Here is a 26,617-nt window from a genome sequence, read left to right on the forward strand (position 1 = left end):
ACTGCGCTCGAGCTGCGACGCGGCATATAATAAAAATCTCATATTTTATTCAAATTGGTAATGTGAGCATTGTTGCCATAGAAATTGACCGTTGTTAGTTGAGGCAGAGGCAGGGCCAGTGGCAGGGGCAGTGGCAGCGCTGCCAGCTCAATCCCCTGCTGCGTGCTGTGCACCCCATTTGCATTTCATTGACATTCATTTGGCTGTTTTTCATTTTCATTTTCGTTTTCTTTACGTTTTCTTTTCATTTTTCTGTTTTTCAGTTCTTTTGTTTTACTTGCGATTCGGATTCTTTGCATAGCAAATTGAATTTGAAGCCAAAGTCCAACAATGCGCCCACAGCTTGACCAACCCCTGACACTACTGTTGCCCCCATTCTGCCCAACCTGCTTGCGCTTCATAGTCTATTCATTTGCTCTCTGCTGTCCACTTGGCTGTGGCCGTGCCCCCGTCTACAATCTGCTCGTTGCATTGGCCACTAAGCGGCTTTTGCTTTGCAGCTCAAGAGCTCCTACCCACCGGCCCAGCTCTGGTGCTGCCTTAAGCTGATTTCCCTTGATTTCCGTATAGAGCTTTGCTTTTCAATTTTGCCTTTGCATCATTGGCCCACACTCAGTGGCTGCTGCTGCTTTGTTTTGGCTGCATTAAACTCATTTGCCAAACGGCTTTCAATTATAATTTTTGTTAATAATTCATTAGCACAATGTGTCGCCTGCTGTTTGTTGTCGTTGTTGTTGTATAACGAGCATGGCCAAAATGCATGCAGACAGCTTGCACTGCCCGCCTGCATGCAGAACGTTGCGCATACGCCACGTGCGCCGAGTCTTTAAAACAGAGCCAAACTCCCATTTTAAATGCTTTCAACTTTAAAATGTATACGTACACAATAAGTGCATGAATTTATTAGATAATAAAAGTGAAGACAATCACAATATTTTGCCATATATGGCAGCTGCCCAATTCTCGCACTCGCCAACTATCAGAGGTCGCTGGCAACTGGCCAGCCGTGTTCATGGCATGTTAACTATGCAAGCTGTGAACGCAGTTCAATTGAGAGCTGCCTACTTAGCCATAGAGCTGTATGCCGACTGTGCTCCATGGCGTTGGTGTTGGTGTTGCCAGCAACCCTTTGGCTTTGCTTGTCATTCTGGACTTACCCCCAGTGTGTGAATGTCTCTGCTTACACACACACACACACTCACACTCACACGCACACACATGTTTGTGGGGCCCACACTGCAGCTGTCTGCGGCCTTATCGCTCATCAGCTGTGGCTGCGACGGCTGCTGCTGTTGATGGCATGCAACCAAGCTCACCCCCCAAACATGCCCCATTCCCAGTCATCTGCAACAGCCCCTTTCCCTTCGCCACGCCCCCTGCACTGCGGGTGATAAATAAAAACTGTCTGCGCCTATGTGGCTGCTACTGTTTCCTTCGCTTCGGCTGCTGTATTTTATTTCGCTTTTTTTTGTGCTTTTTTTATCCCCCTTTTTTTTCTTTTGGGTAAAACTGACTTTTTGCCATGTAAGCCGAGTGCCTCAACACATGCCAAACGACAAAGCCGAAAAATGCCAAAGCCATGGTCGAAAAAATTCAATTTGATTGCTTTGTTCGCTTGTCTATTGGCCATTTAAGCAGCCAAAGCGCTCATTGGGCGTGGCGCAGCAGCAGCAGCTGCAGCTGCAGCTGCAGCTTAACAAGTTCATTGTGAACCGATGTCTGCGGCTATGCAATGCGCTGCGATTGCCAAGCATAAATCAAATCAAATGCGAAAAGCCAAACAGAGGCTGACAAAAAAGATTAACAAATGCACTTCAAATGCATTTAAATATTACGCATACGCCCTGTCTGGCAGCTGAGCCGGCTGCAGCTCTTATATTTCACTTCTATTTGAACTGGCTAATGATGTCACGAAAGAATCATTTCCGATCGGCTGCTCCATTGGAGCCTTCATCAGTCGCCATTTGCTGCTAATTACATTCTGTGGTCGGCATAACAAATCCCTGACGCCAAATATTGACCGAAAAACAAAAAAAGAACACGTAAATTAAAGACTTATGCACGGGAAGTTACCTTGTACAGATAAGTCTAACTTTATATTATAATAAAAATATATTTTATGAAATTCAATTCAAGTAAATAAATTAACTGAACTTGGGCAAGATTTCGATCAAATATAAAAATATATTAAATTTGTGCACAGTCAAGCATACCCCATATATGCCCATTTGACAGGGTAGTTGAAAACATGAAATTACAGGAGGAATCCTATACGCACATGTGACCAGGCGCTCCCCTAGCCAGCTTCGGGTTCCAACTGTTTATGATTGATGGAGTTGAAATAAAAGAACCAAACAGAGAGAGAAGGAGGGAGGGAGGTAGGGGGAGGGAGTAGGAGGAACAGAGAGAGCGGGCAAGAAAAAAATAGAAACCGACAGCAGGCAAAACAAGTAATTAAAATACCAGGCAGGCAAATGGACCAAAAGCAGGGCTGTTGTTGCTGCAGCCACATGTGTTGCCACAAATGGCCAGCCATAGCCGTAGCCATTGCCACTGCCACTGCCACTGCCATAGCCCTAGCCGCATTCGTAGCTCAAACATATTGATTGATTTTTAATTACAAACATTTACCAATGCAGTTTACACAGAGGGTCACAGCGCATAGCCCATTGTGGTTGGAGTGGTGTGGGGTTCGGCGTGGTGCGCGCGGCCACTTGAAGCGGCTGCTTCAATTTCAATTTCAATTATGCAAATACTTTTTTATTAAACGCATAAACAAATGCGTAGCAACAACTGCGACAGCCAGTGGAGTGACGGTGCGTGTAATTGCCGGCGGCGACGCTGACGCCGACGTCGACGCCGACGCATGCAATTAGCGTTTCAATAGGCGAATAGAAACTGCAAGAAGGAGCCAGATAAATGTGGAGCAGGCGGGGCCAGAAAGTGAGACAGACTGAAGGTGCAGCAGTTGGCAAAAAGTGAAAAGTTTTTGGCCCCAACTCAGGCTGCTGCCCAGCCCGGCGCAGGCTGCAATCAATGCGCCATTGTTGCGACGCGTTCGACAATTGCAAATTTGCCAGGCTGAAAAACGCTGAAAAACGCTTTTCACTCACTCTCACTGGGCTTGTGCTTGTTCTTCTGCTGCTGGCACTGGTCGTCGCGTGCCACGTTCAATATTCATTGCTCGACAATTTCGAGTTTCACATTCACAATGCGCGCAAAGTAGGCAAAGTTCGTAATTGAAAGTTCCGTTGCCTGCTTTTAGGCGGGCTGCAATAAACCTAACTGGAGTCTAAGAGCCGCATAAAGCTGGCCCAAACGTTGCCAGCTGCCTTTTGCTCTCTGGGCTCGCAGTTTTAAATGTGAAAACTTTTATTTGAATTCGAATTTGATTTCAATGAAAAGTTAATTAAAGCCATATTCAAATAGTCAAATTCATATATTTCCTTTTGACAACAAAATGCGTTTCAATTAAAAGCGACATATTTAATTTCGTAAAAAAACTGCACCCTGGCTGCATTAAATGTGCACAAACGGGGCATATGCGCTATCAGCTATTGCAATTTTTAAGAACTTCTGCTTCAGCTACACCTGCATCCCTATACGAGGGTAAGGAGCTCCTACATATCGCATCAACTTGAATCACTGTATATCCGAAGGCACTCACATAAATTTAAGCTAAAGCTAGAGCTAAGAGTAACAGCTCATTGCGTGGTATTTCGGAGTCGAGCAATGAAACCAAGAGAAGTTTTGCTTTATATTAAAGCGAGAAATCTGCTTTTGATGTGCGAATGTTTTTCGCTTTTATTTTGCTATTAAAAATAGTCGAAACGACTCGACTAGCAGATACCCTGAACTATTCTATTATTTTAAAAATGCATTCTACTATTCTTTAAGATATAAAAAATCTCTTGAGAAACCTGCAGAATAAATCTGATGTCAACAAACTTTACAGTATACCAGCGAAGCTTAAAAAACGAAGTCAATTTATCGATTTTTATCGATAAGCAAATGGGATGAGTTAACGGAAATGATTAGCGCGTATTGCGTATGGCTTATATGAGTATGTATTTCGAATTGAAAGTCTCTAGCTTTATATATATATATATATATATATATATATATATATATATATATATATATATATATATATATATATATACATAAATAAAATAAGAAATCCTTTCTTTAAAGCCAGCTCCAATGAAGTTGACAACTTGCTAGAGCCAAGTCTGCAGTCTGATGTGCGTTCGCCTATACAAATGTTAGCATATAATTTACAATTTTTGATGCATTTGCCACGCCCCCCCACTTGTGTGTGTAGTGTGGTGGTGGCTTCGCCTTGGGTTAACAAATGGAAAGCAATTTAGTTGGCATTCAGGCGATTCGATGGAGCATTCATTGAAACCATTTGCTTGTTATCCTGCCAGCCAGCCGGGCTGTCTGCCGAACACGTGATAATTGCTGCGAAGGACATTGCGACTTGGTCCTGTTTCGGCATTGTTCTGCCGGCTTGGCAACTTATTGAATCTGTACAATTTGTTGGGCGTTTCTCCTGTTCGCCTCGTTGTAATTTCAATTGTCTATGCAAAGCGACTTGAATCACCAAATGACCAGCAACCGGCAGCAGCCAGCCCCCAACAACTGCTGCTGGACAGCCCCATCCAGACGTTTTGTGTGCATAAATCCCATTGGCTAGCTATTGTCTCTCGTCGCCCTTGTCATGTGGCACAGCGTCGTCTGCCTTTTGCTGGCAAACCAGATAAATTTCAATGTATTTGCAAGCGCAGCAGCGCGAGTCCCGGACGACGCCTCCACCTCCTGCTGCATGCCTGGCAACATTTCTTTGTTTATCTTTATACATTTACAATTAAAAGGGCTTCGCATTGTTGTCGCTGTCGTAATATTAATGAATCTGTGTGCTTCTGTCTGTGCATTTGTCCAGGACACGCACCACAAATCCCGATTGCTCGAACCGCACCCGCACCCTGCCCCCGCCCTCCTGCCGCTCCCACGCTGCCCTTTCACATTCACGTTAATTGATTGCAATTTGTTTATGGAAATGCGCCAGTTTGCATGCATTGGGATTCTCTTTTAGGGTTTTTTTTATTTAATATTTGTTGGGCTTGCAAATTGTGTGCAAATTTTGTGGTCAGATGTGTTTGCTGATTCCATTGCGTTTTTATGGATATGCATAATTTTTGCATACGCTCGCAATTGCCTCATTAAACGCTATCACTAAATTCATAATTATCAACACTCACCCCCTCCTCCTTGCCCTGGAGCAGGTGCACGGCGCCGGAGCGCTGAATGCCGGGCAGAAACCACATGGGATGCGTTAACAGCAATCGCTCCATCAGGCCCAAGTCACAGGGCGGCGAATTGTCGCTGGAATCGCGGGAGCTCTCCTCGCTGGACGTCTCGCCTTCGGCCAAAATGCCGCCCTCCGAGCTAGAGACGAGAGATGTGCGTGACTGCAAGAATAAGATTGGGAAGCGTTCAATTAATAACTGTTATAACTGTTATACAGCTGAAACAAATAGTGCAATGTTGTTAAGCAGTCTAAGATACCTTTGGGCTTTTAGGCAGTTCAAATAAAGAAACAACTGGCTGTTATACGAAACGCTCGTAACTGTTATACGAAAGAACTGCAACAGTTTAAAGTGTTATAATGGGTTTTTCGTTCAAGGAATATGTGTTTTAGGCACTTTAATATATCTAGATATCTTATACTGTTCATGAAACTAAGCTGTCATCACAATAATAATCTGTTATACGAAAAGACTGCAACAGATAAAAGTGTTATATTGGGAAACTGCTTATACTCTAGTTTAGCTTGTATGTAAGAATGTGCCTAAGATTGAGCTATTCATGAAGCTGAACTTCGTTGAAGTATTTAACTGTTATACGAATGAAGCATAAAAACAAGTTATACAAATACTTAAGTCAGCTACCACTAAGGCAAAACAGGGTTTAAGGTATATTTTATGACTGATATTTGATACAAAAGCAAACTCGAAACATCCTACGATCATAACTGTTATACAAAAGCAGGCTTGTAATAAGTCAGGAATACAAAGCAGCTGTAGATTGTAAATATATTCATTATATTTTGTATCGAATTTATGCTCATAACTGTTATACAAAGCTAGGAGTACAGCAAGGCTTAAGCGGAAATAAGTGTTATACCAAGGTGTACCTGCACAGTAACTAATAAAAAAGACACCTTACAAAGCCCAAGATTTCTTCTATTATGCCTAAAGCTCCAAATAAAGTTGTAAGTCTGATTAGCTTTTTCTAAAAGCTGTTATACAAAAACAAAAGCACAAGTTGAAGATAGGCACTACTGTGTGACTGCTGCTGTAATTTGTTAGGAAAGCCAGGTCCAGCAAAGTTCCCAATTGCACGGAGCAAGGCAACATGGAAACTGTTATACAAGTGTCAGCTTGGACTGCAGCTGCTTTCTAGCTTAAGCTCTTCACCTTTGAGCTAACAAGGGCCGAGACAATAAGAACAACTAGAGCATACTCGACCGCATTTAGCCGCGTTTTCAAGCGGGCTCAAGTGGGCTGCCAGCAAAAACCAGGGCCAGAAGATTTCGTATTTTGTCAATGCTTGAGTTACGCAGCTGTACGTCTCTCTGACATACAGCTGTTGGCCATATTTAGCGCGGAGTCTTGTAAAGACAGACACACACACACCCACACACACATGCTCTCACATCTTGAGTGCAATCTCATGTCAGGCCAATAACAAAATTTTTTGGGCACAACTTTAAAAGAGCCCGAGGGCAGGCCGTGCTGGCAGGACTGGCAGGGCTGGGGAGCCCGCATGCTGCCACGCATTTCGCTTGCAAACAAAACTGAACAGAAATTTCTGTAGCATTCGCGTAGGCGTTTTTAATTGAAAATTGCCGTGGGCGGTCTTTTGAAGTTCAGAGTCTGTATTTTTTTGTTGTATTGTGTTGCGTCGCACATCTCGAGGCCTCTTACAATGCCGTAGCATACTTTTATGCGCCTCGAACCAAAAATGCAGCCGCAGGGGCTGAAACTGCAGGGTGCTGAGCCTTTAATGGGAGCAGAGGTCTCTTTCTCTTGCCCTCTCGCTCACTCTCTCCTTGTGTAATGATGCCAAAGAGCGACGGCTGCCGCTGTTTGCCAACTGTAAGCGATGCCAAATTGATGCCAAGGCAACCGCGCCGCAGCTTGTGGAAATGCAAATTTTGAGTAGACAAACATGTTCATACACATCTAGAAGAGTCCATATATATAATATACGTATATATATATATATACTTATTCATGTTTGTACACGTTTATAAGTATATAGAAATAACAGTTAACTTCGTAAACATGCGAAATACCCTTGCAAAAAAGCTTCATGAAGCGGAAGCTGGAGCTAAATTTGATTAGGACGATTCGCTTTAGCTTAAGTTCATGAAACCCCCATAAAGGCAATTGTGTAATATATCTATTTATGAAATATAGCTATGATTTATATTTAAATTTAATTTACTTTTCATTGAGAAACGAACCCTAAACGAGCCCTTAAAGCACCCTTAACAAACTGGAACTTGAATACGACCATAAGGAGAGCCAAGCGGCCAATTTGCAGTCGTCTATTAATCTGTTGCCTAAGATCATTAAATATTCAAGATGATTCTATTGTAGCTTTGACAGGCAGACAGCTGAGACACTGGCAAATGTCAAAGAAATTACAATTGAAATGATATACATTGCTCGGATCTAAAGCCGGCTGAAAACCTTTGGGGCGCTTGTAAGAGAGCTGCGGCAAGTTGCTCAGAAGGCATGAAAAGGGCCGTAATATAGAAAATTGGATTTACAACTTTGTATTAGACCAACAACTATGTGTAAAACATAATATATCAAATTAGACTAAATGGCAAATGTTTTTTTTTTACTTTTTTTGCAGCCACTACTATTTTTATGAACCAACTATTTTGGATCCTTTTTCGAATCAAAAAATATGTAAATCAATAATAAATATGCTAATCATAATATTCATTTCAAATTGTTTTCAAAATATTGTGTTGCCTGCTACTATTTTTATGAACAGCGCTGTGTGTACCGCTCAGAGTCAAGTTCACTCAAATAATCAAAGATTAAAGCAATTAACCCCCACAAGACAGGGTATACACGGCCGCTATTGCTACTTCAGTTGCCGCATTAAAAAAAAAAGGAAAAAGTGAAGTCAAGTGGCCTTTGCTGCATGCCACGCTCCAAGCTCAACCCACGCAATCGCTCGTTACCGCTAACAACGTCACGGATAGGGTTGACCTTTTTTGACGATAAACATATATACATCCCTATATATATATATTTGGATATTTTTTTCATCTTCAGTTGGTGTTTGGGTCGTGCACAAACTTGTAGAAAAAAAAGGGTCGCGGCACTAATTGAGTTATTTCTGGCCGACTGTCAAATTAGGTTGCGCTGTTGCCCAAAAACACCTTGTAAATACTTGTGTGTGTGTGTGTGTGTGTGTGTGTGCATTGGTATCTGTGTGTGCAAATAGAAATTTGATTTACGCGCCAGCAGCGAGTTTTAATTTTTGATGTCATTTATTAAACGGATATTTCTTAGCAGCTTTTTATTTCGTTGATCTTCTGCAGACATTAATCATACGCAGCGTTGTCAAGCGCCAGGAAGTGAGCTGAAAGCGAAAAATGCCAAGACAACGCGACGCATTGAAATGGAAATTGGGCAATGGCAATGCTCTGTCTGTTTCTCTGTTCATTTGGCAAACATTTAAATGCGAGACTGACAGAGCAAAGAAAAGGCAAAAAAGTGGGCGAAAAAAAGATGGGAAAATTGCAGAAAATCCCTTCGAAGAAATGCTTGAAAATATTTCAAAGCGCACAGCAGGACACAGCGGGATGTCCCGCCAAGCGCCAAGCGCCAAGCGCTGAGCATTTTGCAAAATTATGCTTAAATCAAAAATCACAGCAGCGCAGACCGTCCCGGACAGTGGCTGCACAACCCTTATGTGAAGCGGGGCATGCTCCACGGCGAGCAGACGGCGAGGTAAATGCTGCGCATATTTTATGCCCTGCATTAAGTCTTAAGTATTGCTTATTAAGGCGGCGACGAGTCCCTTTTTTTTGTGTATTTGTTTTGATTGCACAAAAAACTATTTGGCATTGGGTCGCAGGACTCGTTTTGCCTCCTTCGCCGGGGCCCAGTCAGCCGGGCAGGCAGTCAGCAATAATGCGTTACTTATTAAGTTAGCCCAGGCTCTCATTTGTTTACAGATTTTACCACACGCCCGCATGAGTGTGCCTGGTGCTGACAGCAACCCCAGCAGCAAAATGAATATATATATATATATATATATATATATATATATATATATATAGAAGCTTTATAAGTAGCTCGACTGCAATTTCAAGTGCCACTGAGGGTTGCTGCTGCTGCTGCTGCTTCCTGGTCGCATGTGTGCTAGCAAAATGTATTTGATTTTGGCTTAAAAGGGTAGGAGAGCACAAGAGAGAGAGAGAGAGAGAGCTGAGAGTGAGAGATAGTCGACGGTTTTGGAGCACTTTCTGTCTACGCGTAATGTTAAGCAAACAGTCGCGACTTTAAATTTGGCTGCTTTTGGCGCTACAGCTGCGTCTGCAACTGCAACACAATGGCCAGCCAAGCGCGGCCGCCAGACAAACAGCCCGAGCCGTAGCCAAGGCCCAAAGTATTGCGCGTGTCTGCTTTTGGAGCAGCTGGAACAGCTGAAGCCGTTTCAGGGTCAGGAAGCAGCAGACACAGACTTTGCTCCAGACAACGAAAGTAAGTTGACTTCCGTTGCCGACGGCTGAAATGAAAATCGCCATTGCTGCTGCAGCTGTACCAAAGCAGCAACACCTACACCCCAATACAGCTAACTAACTACCTCGGCCAAGCAGCGCACCTTTTGTTAAATATTGGCCTGTCTGTTGGGCTGACTGCTATTTAGTTTTCCAATATTGGCAACAATTTCGCTATTTCAATGCCAATATAAAAATTCCCCGCCATACGATCAAATATTTCAATGCAACTACCTGTCCACACACAGATACACATGGAGAGCTGCATGATCTAATAAATTGCACAACAAATTGCGACCGCACAGAACTATGCAATGAAATATTTGCACTGCGACAAATGCCAAGCCAAAGAGAAACCAAACAGAGGAAACTGCGCCAATGGATGGGTTCGAATGTCGTCGTAAAGCATGATAGAAGAGCAGCTGCTGCTGCTGCTGCTGCTGCTGCTGCTGCTGCTGCTGCTGCTGCTGCTGCTGCTGCTGCTGCTGCTGCTGCTGCTGCTGCTGCTTCTGATTAAACTTCATTCCAGTTGTCAGCAATTAATTAATGAAAGTCAACACAATTAAGCTTCGCTTGGCTTTGCCGGCATAAGAAATGGCATTTTGTATGCCAAGAAAACAAATTATTTGAATGAAAAAAAGCGAAATTTTCAAGTTTTCGTTGAAATTTTCTTAAGACTTTTCAATTCCCTTTAAAACGTAAAGAGTTCGTGTCTGCACAGCAAGAGGACATAGAGAGACTTTCAGTATTTTCAGTTTAAAGCTGAATTTAGCTAATGTTTAATATAATGCTCGCTCACGAAGTGAAAAGAGCATATTGGCTTTGTGCAGTGTTCATAAGAATGTAAGCTGGAGACTCGAACTCTGGCTAGGCTTGTCTTATGAAGGGCTGCGCTTAGCTCACTCTGAACACTAGGGGCATTTCACAATATCACAATATCACGCCCCATTGGGGGCGTATCAAAGCAGTATTTTTCGCAGTTTTACAGCTGCAAGCTGAATGGCTGCTGACTTTTTCTATAAAAATATCTAACAAAGTATTAAGCAGTCGGCTACTCCCAACTGCAAAACTCTGGCTTGTTTTTATTTTTTTGTGCCCAAAGCGAACTCGAGAGATCGAAACAGTCAAACAAATTAAGTCTATGAAATATTATGTTTAAGGCCCACTGTGCATTGGGCTAATAGTTTGACAAAAGGTGAACGAGTGTGTGTGTGCGTGTGTGTGTGTAGTTTGGCAAATTGCACTCGAGACTGAATTATTGTCTGACGCAGCGGCAACACACAACTAACAGCAACAGCAACGAATGAAAACGTGCTGGGCAACACGGCCAAGGGACATGACAGCAGCAGCAGCTGTAGCTGAGGCAGCGGCGGGTCCTGCAAAGAGCGGAGTTGAGCTGAGTTTTGGGGGCCAAAGTGAGTGCCGAAATAAAAGATAAATAGCAGCCACGTAAAATGCTGTTGAATGTTTTAAAAAACCATAAAAACCACAGAGAATTACATTTAATGGCAGCAACAGAGGTGGCCACAAAACCGCAATGGCAACAACTGCGCCAAAAGCAACAACAACAACAACAACAACAACAATAGACAACTGTGCACAGACGGCATAGCATTTGGTGACATATGTGACTGCTGTGCCTTGTGCCTCTTGCGTTCTGTCTGCGCGTTTAGTTTTTAGTGTGGATCAAAGCAGGCTGCAGCACAGCCAATGTTCAGCTACATGACAAGAGTGTGCGTGTGTGTGTGTGTGTGTGTGTGTAGGGCAGTCTAACTGCGCTGCTGTTGCTGGCTAATTGAAGCGCGATGTTGACATGTTGTCGATTTGTTGGACAGCCTCGCTATGAATGCATAATTAACTGCGTTTCTACTGCAGTCTGGCAAGAGTTGAATTATACATATCTATATATATATATATACATATATATGTATATATATATATATGTGTGTGCATGAACTTTGGCAACGCTGCCACATTGACAGCGGCCATTAGCATTAAACTAGTTTTAAGTTTTTAATTTTTGCACATTTCACACTATGAAGAGCTGTGAAGTTTGGCAACAGTGTAGCCACAATGTAATCATTTTTCACACTTTGACGCATTTAATAGTGCAAAAGTGTTAAAGTGAAGTGAAGTTTGGCAACAGTGTTTGCATAAGTTATCTACTTATTCGATAAGAAGACGAAATATACAAGTTTCGTGAAGTTTGGCAACTATGCCAAGCAGAACTAATTGTAATCGGGGCAATGGGAATATTTATAGCGCAACCAAAGTAAAATACAATCAACATTTGAAGCCATGTAATAAGCTGCACATTAAATCTATGGCCAGTGGCAAGACGCAGACAAACTGTGCGGCCGGGTAGGGGCAGCTGTGAAAAGGACACAGGAAACCGGACACAGGACACAGGACACACAGGACATGGGACACTTGACTGTGACTGTGGCTCTGGCTGTGGCTGTGGCTGTGGCTGTCAAAAAGTCACAGCCATTAGGCGCACGATGTCTGGCCAAGCAGTTGAGTAGCCTGCAACATGACACCCAGCAAACGCACCACCCAAAAAGCATCGAATGGAGTGACAAACTTCCTTCCAGCTGGCCCGAGGCGATGGGCAAATGGCAGTGGAGCTAGAAGAACGCTCTTCTGCGTTTTTTTCTACTACTTCTTTAGGACACACTTCATTAGAGCAGCTTTAAAGCTGTGTCCGAGCATCCGGCGCTGCTGGCCTGTCCTTGTCTGTCTGGCTTTCATATCCTGCTGCTGGCATCAGTAAACATGCTAAAAACAAAAAAATATATAAAAGAAGCGACTCAAATGGAATGCCAAGAGTCACTCTCGGCTGACATGACAAGCAAAGTGGGCGTGGCTGTAAGCCGCTGACAAAGCGCCACTAATACCGCTGCAATTAGTACACGTGCACCTGGACATGGCCCGCAGCTGCAGATTAGACTCGAAACTTGTTTATGGACTTCGCCTGCCGGGCTTATCTCAGTGTATGTCCGAAGGGCGGCTTATAGGGTTGCTGCCTGGGCTGGGGCATGGGCAACATGTCAACAGGGCTGTGGCATAATGAAAGTAATAAAGTTGAGCAGCATAGCTGCCCCGCCTACCCCACCTGGCCCCGGCAGTCAGCCAGCTTCTAACTCCAACTCGCAGCTTTGATGGGCAGGCGAGCGATAAAAACTTTTCACAGGCAGACAGCGGCATGCGGCATGTGGCATGCGACTCATGTGTTGCATTTGTTGCTGTAAAGCTGTCTGTGGTTATGGCAACGCGCAGCAGACACTTTTATCGCCAATGCTCGTCGTTGTTGTTTTTATTGAATATTCATAAATGGCCAAAAATCGCAGAGGAAATTGTTGTTGGCCAGGCCAGGCCAGACTAGGCTAGGTTAGCTGCCACAGCTGCTGCTGCTGTTGTTGCTGTTGCTGCACTTGCTGGTCAGCTGAAGCCCATTGAAATCAATATTTTATGCGGCAGTCGAGACAGCAAAGATGCTCGTCCTTGCTATCCTTTGGAGTCCTTTGCCGAATGCAACAGGAAATGCAACACAAATTAAAATGTGAACATGTGTCTGGCCAGACAGCCCACACGTTTGTGGTTGCCCAGCTCGGTAGCAATATCTGTATTGCAACACACTCACACACACGTCCACAGAGAGGTATTAATTTGGTCTTTGACTTTGAACTTGGCCAACGGCATGTGAGCGAGCACAGAGACAAAAGACAAAAGACATGAAAATTGGCAACGCTGCACATGCTGACTGCGACATGGGGCAACAGCGCATACTGTTTGAACTATCATAAATTATGCCTATATAATTATGAAATAATATACTTAGAAAAGAAATTTGGCAACGTTGCTCTTTTGACGCACATGAAAATTGGCAACGTAGCTTGGAAATAGTTGCAGAAGTTTGGCAACAATGCCTGCAATTGACAATGCTTTTTATGTGAGGAAAAGAAGTTTGGCAACACTGTAAGCTACAAATTGCAGAAGTTTGGCAACAATGCAACTGATAACTGTGATGAGCAGTGCAATGAAGTGCACTAAGCCATGCAATGTGTTGCATACTTTGCGTTGCAAGTAGCTAGAGCAATTGCAGAAGTTTGGCAACAGCGCCTCCAGCTGCAATAAGCTGGCATTCTAACGCATTATTAAGCAATTATAGAGAACATGCAGCTGTGCTTAACGCATGAGTGAGCTCAGAGCTGTGCATAGTGTTGGCTAGTGGGTGTTGATGTGTGTGGGAGTGTGTGTGGATCAAGCTGGCATATCAAATTAACTAGTAAATTGACTTGTCAAAAAGAGTTTTGTGCAAACTGTGTGTGTGTGTAAGTGTGTTAGGGTATTGAGGGTGGAGCGCTTCATTATTCATATTAGGCGCCGACTCTGCTATAATTTCCTGTCAGACATTAGAATAAAGGCGTCGCTTTTAATAATGACGATGACGACGACGACGACGATGTTGGTAAAAGGATTCGCAGTTATTAATGAAGAATGCCAGAGCTGAGAGGAAGACAGCGCGCAGCACGCAGCACGCACGAATGCATCTAAATAATGAAGCCATAATGGGCAAGGGTAGGTGGAGTGGAGCGTCGAGCATGCTGGAGGAGGAATCGCTTGAGAGCAGAGGACGTGAACGTGTATTGTAATTTTTATTTCTGTCGAAATGGGCATCATTCGATGCACAGTTTATGGCAGCACCAGCAGCAGCAGTGGCAGTGGCAGCATTATGATTATGCCTGTCATGGCAACACGTAGCAAATTATGAATGAATGAGTGCCACATGCACAAAGGGACAAAGGCACAAAAGCACTAAAAGGACTAGCACTGGCTGCTGATGGCCCATTGGCAGCTTGCGTAATTGCCACTTACTGTGCCACGGACCGTGTGGCATAGGCGCCGCACATTATGGCAGCCAGGCCAACAACAAATATGGCAATTGCGACAAATACAAAGCTGTACTCATCAATATGCTCAACAGTTGTTGCCACACGCACACACACACAATTCCCCAGCTACTAAGTAATTTCTAATTATGCAATATCAATTCAAACATAAAGCTTTATAATTTGAAAGCCAATTTCATTTCAATGATTAGATTTATAGACTGTTAGCCTGATTAGTTATATAAGCATATTTCCTGGTATAGCGTAACTTGATAGTGTCACGAAAATGAGTTAAATAGAAAGGGATATGTACGAGTTCAGAAACTCTCTTCAGTCAGCGGCAAGCTCTCATGGCTCTATTTCCATATATATACAATTGTTGTTAAGGTACTAAATTTGATTGTACGGGTTCTACACTATAAACAATAAAAAAAAATAAAAATAAAAAAAATTAAATTAAATATTTCATCATCTATTGTGTTTATTTTCTCTAGCTTTCTCTGCTTGCACTTAAACAAAATCTAATCCATTTAAGCTCCTAAGATTTAAGATTTATTTTGAAAAGTTTTTGGCTTTAGCCTTCTGATCAAGCAATTGCTAGACTTACCAAGAGTCTGCTTTGATCTATTGTGTCTAGTCGTGACCTCGATTTGATCACATTTCAGAATTCAATGAATACTTTTATACGGAATTGTGCTACTATATTCCATATGGCTCTTATGAGTACAATCTCCTAGAAGAGTATATTTAGAGCTATCTTCACTCTTCTTCTCTCTCTCTCTCTTTTCTATTCTCTGTCTGTCTATATTTCTAGATCCCTCGCTCTCCGTTTCTATCTTTATCTGTATATCATTCCCTGTCTGGCTCTCTTCTTAGATTCTATCTCATTGCCTGCTTCTCTCTTTACTTCTCTCTTTCTTCCTCTTCTGCTCTCCTTCATCTTTATTCTATTTACTTTTTCTTGCCTGGCTGAAACCTCTCTCTCTCTCTCTCTCTCTCTCTCTCTCTCTCTCTCTCTCTCTCTCTGCCTCTCTCTCTCTCTCTCCTGTCTCTTTCTGTCCCTCTCTCTCTGCCTCTCTCTCTCTCTCTCTCCTGTCTCTCTCTCTCTCCCTCGCTCTCTCTCTTTTTCTCTCAGTCTCTCTCTCTCTCTCTCTCTCTTTCTGTCTTTCTTTCTCTGTCTTTCTGCCTTTCCTTCTTTCTCTCTCCTTTCTCTCTTTCTTTCCTTCTCTCTCTCCCTCTCTCTCTCTCTTCCACTGTTCATCTTTCTCAGTCTCCATCTCTCCCTCTTCCTCATTCTTCCTTGCCGAACGCTTGAATAATTATTAATTTGCTTATTTGCTAGACCAACCTGACTGAGCTCATCTCTCGAGCGTCGCGTGCATTTGGGCAGCAGTGCCTGCATATCGTCATCGAAGGCTCCGCCATGGGCTAAGTCGCCTGCGTCGTCTGCATCCGGTTCCAAGCTGCTGCTGCGGCGGCGACTGTCGCCATTTTTAGCATCCGTTTGGCTGTTTGGCGTCATTTTGTTATTATTGTTATTGCTGCTGCTGTTGTTGTTGTTGTTGTTGTTGTTGGTCGCGCTGAGATTTGATTGGCCATTTAATTTGTTGCTGTTGTTGCTCGATTGCTGCTGCAGCTGAGATTTTTGTGACTGTTGCGCATTATTGCCGCCGTTGCTGTTGCCGCTGTTGATGTTGTTGATGTTGTTGATGTTGTTGTTGTTGTTGCTGCCGCTGCACTTGACCGCAGCCACAGCAGCCTCTGTTTTATCGGTTAGGGGCGCGGCAACGCCCACTGCAGCAGCAGCCGACGTCAGCTGCTGTTCACTTGTTCTGCAAAGACAAATAGAAGCGATAAGTAAAACTGACTGCTGCATGAGCAAGGCTAATGACAAGTGCTCGGAATCTACTTGTGGCAACTTCCACTTCCACTTCATTTGCTCGTTGTAGCCACCGCTGCCCCTCTGCCTCTGCCTCTGCAGCAGCTTCATTTGTCAACTCCATTTGCCTGCTCGCAGGCTCAAGGCTCGGCTGTCAAAAGGTTAATTTTCGACACATTCTTTTTGCCTACCCTCCTCTATATATCTATCTTCACATTCAGATACATATATATATATATATATTATGGTTTTTTTTGCACAGGCCTCTGCAAGGACGCCCACGACGCGTGTCACAAACTGACGCCCAAAAAGCTGGCAATTTTACGCCATTTTAACAATATATTACTAGACACTGCCAGCAGGCGGCGAGTGGGCGGGGCGAGAATATAAAAAAGAAAACTTTGCCGCACAAATGTTATTAATGAATTTGCCACAAGAATGGCAAGCAGCAGAAGAAAAAGGCAAAAGGCAAAAGAAATGACTGTGAAACTTTGGGGCTGGCATGTGCTTCCGCTTCCGCTGTCTAAGGCCCGCCTCAAGGACGCGCACAATGACGCAGCCCTAAAGGACGAAGCCCCGAGTGGCGGTGGGTGGCAGCTGACTCTATCAAGTCAAGAAAGTTGCAAGCAATTTTTGTGCTCAAGCATTTTTACGCCATATGACAACTTGTCAAACATTCTGACATAATCATGTCAAATTAACACAAACAAGCAGCAGCAACAACAGCTAAAACACGCAACGGATAATAAAACACTTAGAGGAATTAGTTCGGGTCGCTGTGAATTTATGCAGAAGCCAAGGACATGCCAACAGCTAACAGCAAGCATGCCAGACTGAGGAATACCCTATCATATAGTATTTCAGTAACAAAAAGGGAACTGCTTAGCAGCACGTAGTCAAAACTAATTCAAATTATTTTTCTAGCTGCAAATACAAACAATCTTAGCATATAGAGCTGATCATATATATATATATATATAGATATATATATTATATATATTTTTAATAACCTAAAGAAGGCACTATATGAAACTGTCTAAGCATAGAAACATACGCACTGAAGCATATTTCAAAGCCCAACGAGCTATGTCAACAGAAGAAATAATATGAAAAAATGAAGCTGGCATGACTAGCACATACCCTGCACTTGTTTAAAAAAATATATATATGCTAAACAATTTATGGTAAATTGTGAAAAGAAAACTTTTGACTATTAAAGCTAAATCTTAAAAAAATTTTATTATAAACATAAAACTATAAAAATTAAAAAAAAAATTTTTTTTAGAAATGTCTATAGGCTATACCTATAAGAGAAAATAATAAGTGCATAGTTGAACTATTAGCAGAGCTGTTAAAAGTGTTTTTATATAATAAATTATATATTATATACAATATATTATATACTCTATTTACTTTATTTAAACTAGTTCCTAGTGCTTTCTTTATGCACACAAATTACAGGGCATATCGTTAACTGAAGACTGTGGCGAGCGTGTCGCTCGCGACCCATAACTGTTTGCCAAGTGAAGAATTTATGCATATCTTTTGTTGTGGCGCCGCATGTAAATTGCCAACGCATGGCAATTAAGATAAAATGTGGCAAAGTGGACGATGTCGCGCTGTGGAGCGAGTGGCTGGAAGGTGGTTGGCGCATCAAGGACGAGAGCGGCGGCCTAGGTCAAGTTATGCAACCGACTAGCGGCTGGCAATTTAACAGATAGGTTATGGTTCTCAAGATATGACGAAAGGCAGGCAAGCGACTCGCAAGTCTAGACATTTGGGCACTGCCTAACGAGCCATCGAGCCAATGAGCCAATGAGCACGTCAGCCTCGTGATAAATGCGAGCAGCTGATGAAATGGATAGACACCAAATGAAAGCATGAATCAACGTTAAATGCTTAATGTGGATACACAGCCAAATATATGGCAATACCCTGTAGTTACTGATGAGAGTGAAGGAGTGGAGAGGGGATGCCAAGTAGATCAAAGTTTATTAAAGTTTCCTAGTTCTCCAGCTCTCACAAGGTTCCAGAAACAAAGAATCTGATTGGAAGTTTCTTAAATATATATAAATTCTATAGGCATGTCCAGCACATGCCCCACATTAACATAAATTTACTCCAGTTTCAGCTGAATACTTAGAAAGCCTTAAGCCAATCGCTTTATAAATATAGATGATATTCAATGATAATCAGTGGAATAGCAGAAATCAGTTAAAAGGCTATTTAAGCTAGGTTAGGGTAACTTCTAGTCGTGCAAGCGCAACAAACAATTTTATTTGCGAATTCATATTGCAGCTTATGCGTGCTCTGGCTTAAATGAAAATTCTGGCATGTTCGAGCCCTGCCCAATCAGAGTTGTTCACAAAGATGTAAAAAAAGTTTTTTGAACGTCATGAATATTTGTTAAAAATGGAAGCTGAACGCAAATCAAAGCCCAAAAACAGGCGGCAGCAAAGGCAAATATGGAACAATATGCAGACAGCGGGGGCTTTGTGTGCAGCGAACGCTCACACGCTTGCCACACGGCAGCAAGCAACTGGGGCCAACCATGTGGCTGGCTCTATGCAAATTAGTTGTGACAGCTTTCAAAAAGTTCAACATAGTTGTCAATGGCACAGAGCAGAGGGACGGCCGAGTGGATGCCGAGTGGATTGCCGTACTAATCCATAGAGTACCTTGCATTGACATCGCTCGTCCTGCGGCAACTGTGAGTGGAGTGGAGAGGAGAGAGAGCGAGAGTGGGAGTGGGAGAGAGAGTGCGAGTTGCAAACGTTTAAAGTTCATAAACAACACAATGTATATATATACATATATATATGTATACCTATATATATCTATATATATATATATATAGAAAAGAAGCATTGCATTTTTGAGTTATGCATGGATGGGATACATTCGTAGGTGGTTGTTGAGGGACTTGTCTGCGCCCGTGGGGCATGCACAAGCCGCAGTTGTAGTCGTAGTCGTTTTTGATATGGTAATGTGGCAATGGCAATAGCAATGCGTGTGTGGAATGTGCCATTATTAGATTTCAGGCTTAGCTCTGCCTGGCTGTTGCATGGAGTAAGAGTAACAAAAAGTGGCATTGCGGTCTCTTGGCAGCAGTGTCGCGTCGTCGAGAGTGCTATAAAGTTATAATACTAATTAAGTTGTGTATTATGCATGTGCAGCAAGACGACGAGATTGCAGCTGCCATCAAAAGGTGCCAAGGAACATGCTTATATATATATATATATGTAGCCAGAGGGCCGGAGGCGAGCTCAAATAGTGCTTAGTTATTTAGGGTTTTGGCTAGGGCTTTGGCTGCCAGTGCTTGTGGCTGGCGCTGCTCAAGTTGAGTGAGCAATTGACATCGTTTAGTTCAAGCACGTCAAGGGTATCGAAACAATGCGCCAATACCAACACACAAAAGAAAGAGATAGCAAGAGCCAACAAAGAGAGAGAGATGATATATATATATATATATATATGTATATATATATGAATGTGCAGCAGCTGCAAAATGAGCCACAGACAGATCTGCAGGATAGCAGCTGGCATAAGGTGTTAGAACGTTCACTAGGAAGCACGCGGTCAGAACACTAATGAGCTGCAGGTGAGAGACAAAGGCGAGAGCTGCGCTAAAAGATAAGACTTAATAGAGACAGCCGAGCAGGATACGGAAAAGCAGCTAAAGCCTGAACTAAGTAGATTTTGTAATCGAAAGTCACAGAAAATAAAGTTGCAATTCTGCCAGAAAGCAGTTTATGAAACGAAAAATAAAACTTAGGGAGTCGAAAGGCTTCAAATGCCTGACAAGAAATGTTCACAAATATATAGAAAAAACTTTATAATAAAGCAGTCTTCGTAGCGTCTTATTTTTAACATATATTTCTATATAATTCATTTAGCAACTGAAACCAATTAAAGGTCAATTGAGTTGCAGCTTAAGGATTGATTAAACGAAAACACAATTCACTAAAAACTTTTTCTATTTGCCTTCAGGGATTTGCAGCGAGAGCGAGCAATAAGTTTAAGCGCTGTAAAATCCCAAAAGACGAATTTCAGCAGAGCTGAGAGAAAACTTTCTAATGAATTGTGTTTTCATTGAATGAAATGCATAAAATGAACAAAGTGAAAAGTAATCGAGTAAATGAGAAATAATAATTGATAAAATTAGAGCAATTTAAGGCTGGCAAGAGAGCGTTCGTCTCAGCTTCATAAACATCGTTGCCGTTGAGATGCGTTCTCCTGGGCACTCACCTCGCCTTGCTGTGACCTTTGAATTGGGCCACCTCGGCGTAGCGCCGACCCAGCGGCACTTCCTGCGGACTGAGCAGTGCATCGCAATGGGCCGCACCGCTGGCTGCCTGCTCCATGGGCAGACCCATGCCCTTGAGCAGCTGGGCAGCGGTGGGCAGATCATGATTGATGCACTTCAGCTGCTCCTCGCTGCGATTGGCATAGTTGTGGAGCTGTTCGCGCAGCGAGTAATCCACCGAGCTGCTGCAGGATGTCGACTCCGAAGTGCTGGAGCAGCTGGGCGAGTGCATGGCCGCCAGCTCATCGCCGCCATTGCCATTCTGTAGATCCTGATAGGCGGCATGCGCATCCTCAGAGCTAGTGCTGGAGCTGGAGCTGGCACTCGACTGATTGCTCTGGCTAGTATTGGTGGAGACGCAGCTATCCATGCTGGCTATCGAATTGCGATTGCCGTTCTCAGTCAGCTGCTGCTGTTGTTGCTGCTGCTGGTGCTGCTGCTGTTGTTGCTGCAGCTGCAGCTGCTGTTCTTGCTGCACCACAGCTGTGTCGAGCAGATCATCCACCTGCTGCGGCACTATGATCAACGAGGTACGCTTGCGCAGCGTATCGTCCTTGGCATTCATATTCTGTTTGAGCGTCTTGTCCGACTTGGTATACACAATCACCTCCACCTTGGACGTGTCCTCGATGGTGGCCATGGACGTGGCCACTGTGCTCGTTAGCTCCTGCGACATGCTGTAAAGTTTACTTTTAGTACATCATAAGGCTGTGGAGAAACGTGTATTTGATGCTACCAAAACAACAGCAGCAACGAGAGCTGCTTGCAACGTGCCACGCATGCCACTCATGCCACTCAATTGACGAATAGATGCGCAACATTCAACACACGAGACATGTGTCAATCAGTTTTATTGAATTCGATATTTAATACGCCGCACATCAACCTCTTGCTGTTGGTATCAGCGCCATGGCACGCCACGCCACGTCACGCCCACAACCCCTGCCCCCTACCCGTCTCTCTGCTTCTGTGTGTGGGCCGCAGCCTGGTTTAGGTATCACATATCGCATATCCCACTCGACACTCGCAGCACTCAATGCATGAATTTTAATTTAACGACCATGTTTGAGGCTTTCAAAATGTTATTACTAATAAAAACAGCAGGCCCGGGCGAACTAACGGTTGGGGCTGCTGTGTGGTCTGCCGGCTCGTATTATGTGACGTGCACCGTGCAACCGTGCTCCTATAGATATATAGATTCCAGCCCAGCGGCAACACCTGCCAACAACTGCCCGCCCCCAATGTCGACTGCTTGTCAAACACTCATCCAACTGGGCTGCGGTTGGTGTCATTGGCCAGGGCGTTATGGCTCTCTCTCTCTCTCTCTTGCTAGGTATGGCAGCTATGTCAGGCAGTTTGACAGGCAGTTAACTTGACAAACTATTAGTAAGCGCTCAATGCTGCTTTATATAGCTATTATAAAGAGGATAGAGTCTTGTCAAGCCGCTAACAGTTGGTTTAACAATCACTTAAGTTAAACATGCAGATCTACAAGTTGAAGATCATTGCTTCTTGGGCAAATATATATATAAGATTATCATATATAGCTTATATGATATATAGTTATAACTATCTTTGTAGTTCTCTCAGACAGTGGCAACTGTTAGGTTTGACAGTCACTATTGCCTTTCTGACAATCATCGCTATCATTCCTATTATAGAATCTATAGCAAATACATATATAAATATATATATATATATATATATATTCCTCATAAGTTAAACATGTCCTGACAGGCAGTTAAGAAGCTAACATAGCTATAGAATATGCTAATATTTTTCTAATTTTGTCAGGCTGTTAAATCTGACAGACGCTACAAATTATAGATCAGTTCTTCTTGACCAAATAACTGCATCAAGTATCAGGAATAGGATCTATATCAATTAATGCTTCTTATTTTTATATCAGCTATATTTTGAGAATATTCATGACACACTTTTACAAATATATATATATATATATATATATATATATATATATATATATATTTGATGTATATATAGATACTGCCACACAGATTCAAGGTTGTTCAATATTTTCTATTTCGTATTTCTTGGCCTGAAGATTTATTTAGCTAAGTTTTGACAGAAGCTAAGCAAAGCACATTCAACCGACTGTATGTTTGATTAAGCGTTTGTCAAAACTTGACAGGCACTTTCAGATGTGATATATATAAACAATGTAACTCATATTCAAATAAATTACTACAAAATTGTGGTTCCTCGCACATTCTTCCGGCAGTTTGAACTAAAAATTCCAGTCAATAAATAATTTTGCATTATTTTATTTGTTTATGAGAGCATTTGCAGTTCGTTGTCTGCTGCTTAAGAATATTTCTTGTTTCTTCCTGTTTTTTTATGGTTGGCTTTATGAACTTTTAACAATAATTCTGTTGCCGCAACGCCTGCGTGTGTGTGTGTGTGTGGCAAGTATCCATTTCATTTTGTTGAAAATATGAAAAAATGCTTCGTATTTATATGTACATATTTACGTTTCATTTGGTTTTTTTTTTGTGGTCTTACATGGCCTAAGTGGGTCTTTTTATAGGAATGGACATCATTTGAATCACCCAAAAGGAAGTCGACTCGGTCAAGTTATGAGTCGAGCCGAGTGCCCCACATATAATGCCACACACACGCTTACCCAGTCACATAACAACAATTTCTAGTGATAAGCAATTATAAACATTTGCTACTGTTTTTTTTTTCCTCCATATTTTTTGTTTCATTTTTCTTCCATCTTTCATCTGTGGTGCTTGCTATGTTTTGACATCAAAAGAAATTGAAAAGAAACCCCAGCAAAAATAATAATAATAATAAAAAAAAGATGGAACGCTGGCTGGGTCGAGTCGCGAGTCATCTCTAAGGCCGAGAACAAAGTGGGTTTCATTTTGCGTCGTCTTGCTTCACTGAATTTTTAATTTATTTATACGACACACATACACACACACACTCGCCCGACCACATATGCACACATTCAAACCTATTTCGTCACGAAGTTTTTTCTTTTCGCGGTCTTCTTTCCGCTTATCGTTAAAGCCCATTCATAAGCAATAAATCGAAATACATATTTGTAATTGTGAATAAATTTCAATGTAATTCACACATGGGCATTGTTTTCATTAGCCTTTAAAGGCGTCACATGTATATCAGCTGCATAATTGGATCACAATTATGGATCATGTTTGGCAATATAACTATAAAAGGCATTGCATATATATAGGTATTAATACCATTTGTCCTTATTTTGTTTATTTGGTATTGTTAGAAAGATGATTCGGGGAATCCGTCATCTATTCTATGTTTTTGCCATGTTCTATGTTTTTTCTATGAGTTCTATGAATGCCCATCGTAGCTGTAATATGACGCCCTTATATTGATATTGTAGTTGTATTATGATGATGATGATTCTATGTCACGATTCTATGTTTTGCCATGTTCTATGTTTTATTCTATGAGTTCTATGAGTACCCATTGCAGTTGTCATATGGCATTTGCCCTTAATTGGTTCATTTGATATTGAAGTTATATGATACGAAGATTCTATGTTACGATTCTATGTTTTTGCTATGTTCTATAAATTCTATGAGTGCCTTACGCAGTTGTCATGTTAAATTTGCTCTTATTTTGTTCATTTGATATTGTCTTTATATGATACGGGCTTCTATGTTACGATTCTATGTTTTTGCTATGTTCTATGTTTTATTCTATGAGTTCTGTCAGTACTCATTGCAGTTGTCATATTTCATTTATCTATTATTAATGCTTATATATTGTAGCAATACGATTCCATGATTCTATGACATATTCTATGTTTTTGCCATGTATTATGTATATGCTATGAGTCCTATCGTTACCATCACAGTTTTCATAACATTTGTCCTTAATTTGCTGATTTGATGTTCTAGTTATATGATTCCATAATATATATAACAGCTTGCTATGATGTTCTACGTTTTTGCAACGTATTTGCTTCTTTCCTTTGTTCTATAAGTTCTATCAGTTCATGGTTGCAATATGCAGCAAAGTATTTAAATTTTTTCTATATTTAAGCTAACTCCATGCTATGTATTTTCATAATCTATGTTATTAATTGTGATACTAAGTGCCCACATTCTATGTTTTATCATTGTCTATTGATTTACTGTATATTCTTAGTTCTTTTAATATTACAGAATATTTTCATATTTTTATGATTCTATGTTCTTTGTATCAGCTGCAATTTGTTGTTACATTCTATGTTTTTCTATATTCGATGTTTTCTTCTTATAGATTGTAGTGTTAGCTACTCTTTTGCACGCGCTGCGCATCTATTGACAGGCATTCCTGCATTCTATGTTTTCCCTTGTTCGATTTCCTTACTATTTATATACAAAGTCTAGCCTTAAAGGCGGCTTAGCAGCTTCTATAAATATTTCGTTTATTTGAAACTGATTACTATTTTCCCCATTTGTTTTTCTATGTTTTATTTTATGTCTTTATTTGTGCTTCGCATTAGCTGCTCATTCACATTTTACAGGCATTAATCATGCTTTTGGTTCGGTTCTCAATGTTGCGATTTAATCGGCCAATTTGCTGCGATATATTATTTCACTCTCTCCCACTCTCCTTATCTGTATCTCTCTCTCTCGCTCGCTCTGTCTGTCGATCTCTGTTGCCGTCGCACGTGTTTTAAATTTTCATTGCTTATCAATGCAGTTTCGTAACTTTCACGACTTGTCTCTGTATTTGTTGCTGTCGTTGTTGTTGCTGTTGTTGTTCTTTGTCGTGCATTGGCAATTTATCAGCTGCTTGTGCGCGGGGTCAGCCGCAGCGTGTGGGGGCGGGGTTCGGCTGGTTATTGAGTGAGCCGTTTTGGGTGGCGGGGGTTGCATTGAGACGCGACGTGAAAACATCGCAAGCGTTTTGTAATTAATGTCGCATTTCTGTTGTTGTTACTCGAATTGCAACCACACGGCAACAGCAACAACAGCAATAACAACAACCAAAGTCAATTACAACAATTGGAAACCCAATTACAATTGCAATTTGCAATCAAATGCAATGTTCGTGCCCGATATATGTTCATATATGTATATATATAGATATTTATATATATATATAAATGTTATGTATGGATAGGTGTGTTTTAGACATTTCATTCGAATCGATTTCAAAACATTCATTCGCATTCACAACATGATTCATTTTCTCTGCTCGCTCGACGCTCGACGCGTCGTGGGACAGAATTCCGCATAAAATATTGTCGTCTACATTTTTAGCTGCTTCTTCTTCTTCTGCTGCTGCTGCTGCTGCTGCTGCTGCTTCGTCTTCTACTTTGTGTTTCACCCCCAGCAAAAGTTAGAAGCAGAAACATCGCCCAAGTGCCGCTATTTGATCTCACTAACAGCACAACTAGCTATACCCTGTAGCTCTACAGTTGGAAGGGGCTACGAGCTAAGCCTTTTCTGTTGCTGTTAGATGATTTTTAAAGAATGCTATTAAGCATAAATAAATAAGTATATAAGTTAGCTGACTTTAGTCAGTTACTTTCCTGAAAAAAGTTTAGTTTCATGTCTGCAGCGACAGCCTTTGCTTGCTATATATAGCCGCTTCAACTACAGAATTTCGATGAATCAAATCTTAATCGAAAACCAATTGCTTAAACAAACAAACAAACATGCAGGCTGAGCATGAGGCATTCCATTTTCTAGGAAGCGTTGATATAAGGTTCTGCTTATGGA

General features: G+C 41.9%; 1 protein-coding gene across 6 annotated transcripts in view; it reads right to left on the reverse strand.

Moving 5' to 3' along the window:
* Positions 1-26,617, reverse strand: part of LOC111603207 (protein sprint) — a 111,881-nt gene that overhangs the window by 13,400 nt on the left and 71,864 nt on the right. For 4 of the 6 annotated variants that reach the window (XM_023320697.2, XM_023320700.2, XM_023320701.2 and 1 more), the window contains 2 exons: positions 16,058-16,541; positions 5,265-5,474 (listed from right to left, as the gene is read on the reverse strand). In XM_023320697.2, coding sequence (XP_023176465.2) covers positions 5,265-5,474; positions 16,058-16,541 — 694 coding nt within the window. Of the gene's footprint in view, positions 1-5,264; positions 5,475-16,057; positions 16,542-20,836; positions 21,572-26,617 lie in introns of all 6 variants that reach the window. The other 2 variants (XM_023320699.2, XM_023320698.2) reach the window with 1 other exon arrangement.

Source organism: Drosophila hydei, unplaced genomic scaffold, assembly GCF_003285905.1.
Source record: "Drosophila hydei strain 15085-1641.00,03,60 unplaced genomic scaffold, DhydRS2 tig00000211-arrow-pilon, whole genome shotgun sequence".
NCBI classification, from domain to species: Eukaryota; Metazoa; Arthropoda; class Insecta; order Diptera; family Drosophilidae; genus Drosophila; species Drosophila hydei.